The 9910-nt window shown below is 40.0% G+C and overlaps 1 protein-coding gene across 1 annotated transcript; it reads right to left on the reverse strand.

Moving 5' to 3' along the window:
- Positions 1–316: 316 nt before the first annotated feature.
- Positions 317–9421, reverse strand: LOC126800508 (uncharacterized). The gene is made up of 11 exons (XM_050527878.1): positions 8998–9421; positions 8244–8394; positions 7940–8122; positions 7735–7834; positions 7593–7623; positions 6392–6434; positions 5702–5854; positions 2816–4865; positions 1336–2590; positions 1004–1084; positions 317–777 (listed from the first exon to the last, which is right to left on the reverse strand). Exons 2-11 carry the CDS (start codon positions 8300–8302, stop codon positions 713–715), a joined length of 4020 nt encoding a protein of 1339 aa, XP_050383835.1. The 5' UTR covers positions 8303–8394; positions 8998–9421; the 3' UTR covers positions 317–712.
- Positions 9422–9910: the final 489 nt, after the last annotated feature.

Genomic DNA, 9910 nt, shown 5'->3' on the forward strand with positions numbered 1-9910 from the left:
TTCTAGCCTTCGAGGCCAGTACCCAAAAGCCTAACCAGGTTCTGGTGTTGAATATCACTAATGAGGTTCACTTCATGAAGAAATTTTCCGCACATTGCCTTGTGTTGAAGAATACAAAATGCACTCCTCACTGTACTCACTACTTCCAACTCCCAAGTCCAACTTCAGATGATAACCTTAGAAGTTAAGAAACTTCTGTTTTTTTTTTTTTTTGGTAATGTAGAAGTTAGAATCTTAGAATATGCATCACTTGCTGCAGATCGACTTCACTAAAAAGGAAAAATACCCAACAGGAGATGACCATGAAAAAGCAGTGTTTGTGTAACAAGCTACTATTCCGGATAATCATTTCACTCTTCTCACTGTCAACAGTGCTGATTCTAACAGAAGTGCAGATAACATCACAAGGCTACTACGCCAAATGGGAGAAGAAAAAAGAATGCCTCCAGACTACCAAAACCAGCTGCATTAGGCCAATAATTGACTCATTGTTCAATAGGATATACACCACAATTTGAACACAACTATCATCATATATAGCTAACTAAATGACCAAGCCTGGTGAATCCAAATATACATAATCCCATCTTCGATCTTATACTAGATGGCTGAATCGTGCTTAGTCAATCCTTTCGTATCTTAGAACTGATCACCCTTTACACCTTACCTTGAACGATCCAAGCACTTGTGATGGGGTATTGTCTAAGTGGACTTATCTCAACTTTGAGTCGCTTCCCTTGCTTCTGAACGACGAGAGTGAGAAGAATGATCTTGGAGCTGTTATAGATATCATAATTGTAAGCAATTACCATGGATAATTTGATAACTCATTCCAACAAGTTAACTGGAGCTGTAAATGATACATGTAATGTTTTACGAGCCAATTACAGCTTCCAGTTCATCTGCCAAAATAGGGCTACCATGGAAACTTTGTTTCCAACATTACAGCCGCAATAACATATAGAAGATAAGAAAAAAAACTGAAATTTTTGTACACAATTACCTTTCAATGAGCTTCCAGAAATATGCTCCTCCCTCAGTTTAAAGTTCACCGGAGGTGATGGAATAGAGCTCAATGCTTGAACTGCAAACAAAGATCAATTTAAAAAATAAGCTCTACATTCTTTTATCAAAACAACAAGAATGCAATAAAGGACTCTTAAGCGGAAGAAAAATCGTCAACTTGGAAGAGAAAAAGTTTAATGCACTGGTATCCTCTGATGTTTTCATGTGTCCAACAAGGTCCAAGTCACAGGGGTAGCATGATGAAAACCTCCAATTAGGAACATGCAGGTAAACATAAGATAAAAGCCATCAGGATATCAATAACCTTACCCCTTTCATTGAACTCGATTTCATTGAAGCTGTCATCGGGACCCTGTGCAAATCCCATTCTTGACTTCCTCAAATCTTCTGACGATCGGTTGGCAAGATCCCGCCCATCTTCTGTATCATCATCTCCTTCAGAAGTTGTAGCAGAAATCCAGTCGGCCATATTATCTGTCGCACGACTTTTTCTTCCGAACTTTAATAATCGTTTAAATCCTTTGGTCATATCCTTGCGTGACTGATTTTGAGATGAATTAGTAGCAAGAATAGGTTTCTGAGCACTTCCCCATTTCTTCCTCATTCGAGCTGCATCTACATCTGTTTGGCTAAGACCATGAGAATTCCAAGAAGCAGGGCTCCCCATTGGAGAGTCTACGGAGGCATCGATATCAGATGTCTCATGTTGGTAGGAAAATGGATGATGCATCTGTAAGTTCCATGACATGGGGCTCTCCCCCGGTGAGCCTGGCAAAGACCCCACAGCATGAAATGTTGAAGACATGGCAGCAGGCAACTCAGCAACAGATGTGGGGTCTGCGTGAGAAAGAGATCTTACAGAATTGACATTACCAGACCCAGAGTTACCAGACTTTTCAGATTCCTTGCTGGATCTTGGTTTGCCATTATCCATATCATCATCGTCCTCAACTTCCATCATTTCAAGTTCTTCTTCATCCTCTTCTTCTTCTTTGGCCATATCTACTGCATCTTCTGCCTCAAAGGCCAATTCATCAAATTCTTCTTCAATGTTCACAGCGTCGGATCCCATGAAACCTTTCAGCTTAGAAATGCCAACTCCAGAACCAGTACCTATCATATTACCCTTCCTCAGATAGGATATTGACTCCACAGTTTCTGGAAATTTGTCAAAATGGCGCTGCTCAGTTTGCTCTTTCTCAGATCTTAATGGCACCAACACAACACCATCAGAGTTCATTGGCGACAAGGTGTTGAATTCTACAGGATTAGCAGAACTTTTCCTCAAGGACTGAGAATGCCGTGACTTCTCATCCTTGACCATTGCTGACTCTTCACTATTACTCTTGCTGCGGGAATAGCTTCTGACCTGTGAGCGAGCAGCTACTTTGCTAACTCCAGAAGAGGGCTTTGTATTTTCTTTCCTTAGATCAGAAAAGTTTGGAACTGATTGTGCAAGAGGATTATCTGATTCTAATCTTCGCCGCCCTGAACTAAGGTTGGAAACTTTGGCCGCTGAACGAGGGGCTGATGCGGTTGGAGTCCAGGGGTTGGACTCTAATGGCTGTTGTCAAAACAGAAAATCATCATCCTTAGATACCAATGTCAATCAGCAATCAAAAAATCTATTGGCTGTTGTCAATACATAAAATTATCATCCTCAGATACATATCTTAATGAGCAATCAAAAGATATCTCCAACCACCTTGTCAGATAAAAGGATAAAAAGACAATCAAGGTCGAATAACTCATTTTACTGCTAGTTTCGTGATGGCTTAAACAGAATTACCTGCTCCATTTTCATATTAGATCGAAAATTAAATGATCTGAGCTTCTCTGCGCGTCGACGCGCACTGGAAACTGAATCCTGTCTGTCTGCTGACCCTGAAAATTTGGCATTTAACTCTGCCCTACTTCGTTCAAGGCTATCTTCCATAGCCTTCAGCTTGGCCTCCTTTTCTTCTCTTTTGGAAACCCATTCTTCTCTCAGCTTAGCATCTCTTTTCTGCATGTACCTCTCATAAAATTTTCCTTTAGAATCAAGAGAGAATCCAGCATCGGAGAAATTCTGCTTCAAAGTATGTCCAAAATCCTGGTTACTTGGTCCCTTCAATGGTGGAGTATTGAAGTTTGCCAAATTACTAGAACTACCCACAGATTTTATGACTGTGGTGGTGTCAACAGATTGTGCTGGAGGAATCTCCTCCACTGCTGGCTTCCTATGTTGTGAACTTACTGCCTCCTCCTTCAAATCCACAGGTTTGCTTCTACGAGCGGAACTAGACTGATCCCCAGGAACCCTAAGTTTGTGCTCTGCATAAAGCTTTTCAAGCTCATTTGCTTTAAGTTTAAGTTCATCATTGAGTTCCTGATTTCCCTTGGTCTGTCTTACTCTCTGAACTTGTTCTACTGGTGTGGACATTGTAGCAAAGCTCTCTTGATTCCCTGAACCTTTATCAACCACAAAATCCAACTTGCTGTTTCCACCGTCATCTCTCCTCCCCTGTGATCTTTTATTCTGTTCACGACTGGCAGATGCAGGTTTCTGGATTTTCATTTTCTGAGTAATAGAATTATCCACTTTTAGTTGTTGCTTATCTGATGATGTCAAGTCATTTTTGCCCACCTCCTCAACCTCTCTAGAATAAGATCTCAATAGAGGCTGGGGAGGTAGCTGATCAGGCTCGACTTTGAACTGCCCTGAAGAAGCTTCTTCAGGTTTTCGTCCGAAACCACCCTCAAACTGCCCCGAGAAAGATCGAGTATGACCCCGGAATCCTCTAGGATGTAACTGAGTCATTGACTGATCTCTTGATCTAGAATCCTCCACTTTATTCACAGTTCCACCGTCAGATGCAGCACCCCCAACTTGGTTCTTCCCATCAGCAACCTCGGCTTGATTTGAAAAACCTGTTGACCGTGTCTCCAAACCGGCTTGATCTTTAAACCCACCACTTCTCTCTTTGCTACCCGAAGATATATTCAACTTCTCTAGAGAAATTCCTTGATCACTTGGCTCAATCTCCTCTGTTTTCCCAATGGAAGACTTGGATGGGGTCTGAGAACTCACCTGCGCCTTCAAATTATTCCTCACCTTTGACCCCACCTCCTCTTCACCTAAAGCCCTGGCCCGAGTCTGCCCCTCAGCTTGATCTTTCAACACAGGATGGCCAACTCTCCCAGAAACACTCGAATCTGCCGAGTCATTTAGCGCCTTGTGGTCCTTATCCTCTAACACACTAGACACAATACTATTTCCCCTCGAAAGTGGAACAGAGGAAACAGAGGATGGTGTGCACAAGGGGCTCTCACCGTCTTTCTTCTCAGCGCTCAAATCAATGCTCATGTCACTAGCACCGCTCCACCTCCGAAGCACGGCCGCCGCAGGCACCGATGACACATCAGAAGACAGCCTCCGGAGCTCCCCAGGTTTGGCAACAACGGGTTTACCACCGCTGGGACTGTCCTGCTTATTCTCAAAGAGCTTGATACGGTCCTGGACGCTGAGCCTTCTCGCAGGTTGTTGACTCGCCAATGTTGGCTCGGCGGTCTGAGGCTCCTCCACCTTCTTGGTCTTGTCGCCGTCTCTGTCTTCCTCAGTTACGTTGTTACAACGTTGTTGCGTGGGAAAATTACTGGCCAGGGACTTGGGCAGTTGACACGTGGATGGCTTTGATGAATCATCTAGATGGAATCCAGTTGTGTCTTCGGTAGGGTCATCGATTGACATGTCAGACTCACATGAGGCTCGGACGAGTCTGTCATCGACACCTGGCTGCCATGGGCTGATCAGCTCTGATCTTCTCTCCCACAAAGATATAAACTTTGTGCTTGCTTCACTGCACACATTTTCCAAATCAAAAAATTGTGAGCTTGTAGATATAAATATTAAGATATTAAATATTATAATATGCCTGCAAATGAATTCTTCTTCTTTTAAAGGTGAGAAGTACAAAGAGCGGTTGGGATATGAGAGATGGAAAAGGCCTTTGTAACTGTATACCTGCCAAACAGAGACAAGCAGCTGAACTATATTTTTTTCTAGATCTACCAACTCTATCCTCTATGGGCCATTTGACAACAACTAAAAATTATGGGTGGGCACTTTAGTTTATTCGAATAATAGGTTTAACTTGCACTTTACATATAACACAGTTCATATGCTTCTAAATTCTCATCAGCCGCACCAAAAACTAAATGATTGCTTCTGTTTTGTTTCCAAGTCTATGGAAGTCCCTGTCGAATAGTGAGAAGTATATACTTGTTTAAACCAACTAATATGCTGGCATCCACATAAAAGCACATATCCTCAAAATAAAATACATGAAATCAGAGTTCAAGCTGTTGCAAAGAGATTAGGAATTTGCCCCATCCACATTGAGCACAATCAAGTACCATTAACAGCGGAGCAGAGCCTCAAGTGAAGCAATTGAAAACCTCAGAAAGTATAAATGCTTATACAGCTAGTTTTGGAATGTACTTTGAGACCAAAATCAAGTGGAACATGTTAAAGATAGATATATAGGACCAACATAATGTTATGACACACATGCAGAGATTGAAGCAAAATCATAAGCAAGTGAGTGCATGCCCATACACACAATAAGAGACAAAGAGGAGAGGAGCATGGGGTGTTTAAAACCTTGAATATAAAAAGAGTTTCCAGAAATCTTACTGTAACCGATGGGCACCAAACTGATCAGCAAATAGCTGTAGTTCAGAGACTGTATCAGGGTTGAAACCAGCAGCAGATGCACGAGCACAAGCTGTAGACAGATCCTGCCTTACCGCACTGAGCCGTACATCAATAGCCCTTAAAAGCTCCTTCCTGTAAGCATAAAAAGAAGGTTCTATTATCAACTTTGGGAGATGGATCCTTCTGCAAGATTATAGACATGTTTACGTACAGTCATCATGAATGATCACAGCAAATCATTGGTCAAGTTTCCAGAATTGACATGCAGACAACTCTAATATTTGTTATTAACTGCAACTCTCAACTTATTAACGCTACTTATTCTTCTTTTTTCAAAATTTCGCTAAACAGTAATTAATTACTTACAACACCTCAAACGAGAACTTTACATGAAAGAGGCTTCTATCCTGATCATTGCCGAATTATTGTCAGCCCAAAAAAAAAACATCTCAAACCACCCTCAATCAGAATACCTTTCCATGGCTGACTTATAAAGTCAAGTCAGCCATGACCAACAGCAAATAAATGCAGAAAAATCTTTCAACCAACAGCAACTTTTTCAACGCCTTCTAACTCTAACCATCAGTAGTGTAAAAGCTATGCGAGGAATGCGACATTTAGTAAATAAACACACAAATCATAAGGATTTGCAAAATTAATAACTCTTACTTTGTTGCATCTGCGGCTGCTGTGATACCTGTTCCATCCGCACCTGAGAAAATCATGCAGAAGCTAAGTCAGCAATACTTTAAAGTAACTGGATATATTGACTATAAAGTACATTATAGATGTTTCAGACGTACAATATCATGGATTCATGGGTAAACTGCCTGTAAGATATTTTAAGGAGTTGAGGTTATCCAAATCAAGTGACCCAGTGTAAAAAATATTATAAATGATACACTTAGAAGACAAAAACATGTTTGATGATACACTGACTTCTATAGTATTATACATCATATTGTATTACATCATGCCTGAATAGGTAACCTTTATGATATTCTACAGCCTAATTCACTAAATCATGTTGCATGCTACATATGGGCAAAACATATGATGGTAAATTGACACGGTATGGAAATTCTTGTCAGCCTTTAAGATACAGGCAAAACAAAACGGTGAAGACCGAAATGGCATCCCAACAGAAAAAGTTAACAATAATACAAACAGTAATGACTAATTCTCTTTAATAGCCTCCTCATCAAGGTTAGAGCTCTGGAGTCTCCTGAAAATCCCAAGCATGCAGGGATTTTGTAACATGGGCAAACAAATATTCAACTGCAATACCTCCATACCACAGAAGAGAATTCTCAAAGGGTCTGTCACATTAAACCCAATTGACACTTCTATACAAAAGGATTCTAGAGAAGTCTTCCTCTATGATGATTAAAGGAACTCTAATCCCATCTCATACAAATTTTTCAGCTAGATATTGAAGGTTCTCTTCATACTTGAGCAACACCAATCCTATGTCCCACCAAAATGATTAGTCAGAAGAAACATGCACCCAGGTCTTTACTGATCCATGCTCTCCATGCTATGTGTAACTCTGGCGCAAAGTTAGCCCTAAAGATCTTGATGAATCAGCTACCAACTCTCATGTTCAAAAAGTACAATGAAGTGGGCTACTAGGCTACTGGCAAACACCTAAGTACTTTCTAAATGAGAAAAAAGAACCTGCGCATGCCATTAAAAAATCTGCCTCAGCACTCCATGCAGAGGTATGCTATATATCTCTAACCTGACGAATATGATCTACTTCCAACACCACACCCGAATCCTCAAGGAACATATCCTAGATGCAAAAGCAGAAGAAATTCCAAGTTGAAGATTAAACGCTCAAAAGTTGAAGTAGAAGAAATGAACATACCCATTGCACCAGAAGGTTGACCTCCCATTCCCTGATGTGAATCAATTCGGAAATTTGGTTAAAATGGAAAGTAAATGTGGTTCCAATTACCATAAATGTATTATTAAAAAAGAAAAATTGTTAACTAATCAATTGACCATACCTGAGAATATATTTTCCGGGCTGATTCCAATTGAGACATTTCTGCATCAAAGGTATTGACCAGTTCTAGCACCTCCGGTGTACTAACAAACCGCACAAACCTGTAAAAAATATATGGCTTGTTAGATCAAAGAAGAAGATCATAACACATAAAAGGACATAAGGCTATATACAACTAAATTAATCTACATTGGTAGTTCATAAACCTTTCAAGTGTTCCTTTTGTGAACCATTTCTCAGCATGTTTACGTTTCTGAACCTCAAGTTTAATAGACTGAACTGCAATTGCAACCTGCTCTTCTACAACCTTCAAATGGGTTGCAAATGGCTTAATTGAACCAGAAGCCAGCTTCTCAGTGTTTCCATTACTAAAAACATATAATTCACATCTGCCAAAAGGAAAATAGACAAACATCAATAACTATACAATTCAAATTCAGCCACGGATTTGGCTTATTGATGCATAATAAGAAACTTGAAAACTTAAGATCCCTAACTTGTTTCCCTCACCTTGAATGCTTTGGTGACAACTGGAATACTGCATAATCAAGAGGCGTTTCAGATTTCATTTTCTTCTCCACCCTAGTTCTTTTACCTCTCCAAATGCCTCTTCATAAACAGATGTAATCTTCAGCCCCGAATGCCGCAGACCCTCAGCATTCTGATTAATCATCCATAACAGATACGTAAAAAGAGAGTACATGAAAATTAAAAGTTAAAAACTGAATATACGAGTTCTGTCTAGTGACAGAAAACTGTTTGAGCTCCACCTTATGAAAATTTCGATAAGCAAAACAACTATAGAGCCTCACACTTTACTAATCCACATTCTAAATCAAGACCTCTAAAAACATAAAGGCAAAAGCCTAGTAGCTGAAACTTACTAATTCTGGAACAAAATGCACGCCAAGAATACACAATCAGATCTCAATCCTACTACTATTCTCAACTGCTAAGTGCACTTAAGTCCATCACTCCAATCAAAACAGAAACCAACACTTCAAATATGGAATTTAACTATTTCCCAGATCTGATTCCACAAAACCAAGCTCAAATGCCACAAAAACTAAACCCAGATAGAAGCATACTCAATCACGAAACCAAATTTAAATGCCAAACCAAACCCAGATAGATAAACCCACATTCATATCCACCACCCAAAAAAACACACACAATGCACTGAAATCCAAAGCCCAACAATCAATCGCACCCAAATTTAAAAACCAAAACGTCAGACCAATCAACCAAAACATAAAAGCTATACCTGGAGCTCAATCTCACAAAGATCTCTGATTGCTTAATCGGATCCCCCGATTTGATCAAATGGGTGCCAGCATTTTGCTACCATATTCCCTTTGTATATACACAGCAGCTTCTTCTTCTTCTTCTTCTGGTTCCCACTACCGGGTCTTTGAGATAACCTTTTCCTTTTTCAAATTTTGAAAATGGGTTTTGGCTTCCAATGTGAATTAAACCTCTCTCTCTCTCTCTCTCTCTCTCTCTCTCTCTCTCTCTAAAGCCCAAGACTTGAAGAAAACCCTAATAACAGCAATCACAAATAGTTTTTGCTTTACTCATTCCCTCAAATGTACCTTTCTTTGCCCCCCTTTTTCCCCCAAGTGCTTTGGTTTCTCTCTCTACACTCTCTATCTCTCTGTTTTTAAAAATCTACAGTAGAGACAGAGAAGGAGAGAGAGGAGTGAGTTTGTCTGTGATGTGCTGCTGACAAAACCTTGGTTTGTAATTAGTTAAAAAAAAAACTCAACTAGGATTTTGAAAGACAGAGTCTGATTGGTGGTGTTGTGGAAAAGTGAAGTTACAGAAGTGGGCTTTCACTGTACTTGACTAGCTCTCCGACTCCTCCAAGTTACCATTTGACCATTGCTTTGTTTTATTTACCTTTTCTTTACCACTGATTTCCAGACTTGATTTGCTGCAAGTTTATACTTAAGCCAATCACGGTCATGGGTGCCCCATAGTGGAAGGAAATGACTTCGAGTCCATGTTCTTGACATTTATTAAGCTTCTATAGGCATATAATTTTCCTGTGTTATGATATAAGGCTTGTCATATAATAATTTTCCTGTCACTTTTTAAATCGATTTTTTTTTCGACAAGTACTTTTTAAATCGATTTGATAGTCAAACTTGTATCTATTCTCTGGTGATCGATCTATG

The sequence above is a fragment of the Argentina anserina genome, chromosome 6 (genome assembly GCF_933775445.1).
Source record: "Argentina anserina chromosome 6, drPotAnse1.1, whole genome shotgun sequence".
NCBI classification, from domain to species: Eukaryota; Viridiplantae; Streptophyta; class Magnoliopsida; order Rosales; family Rosaceae; genus Argentina; species Argentina anserina.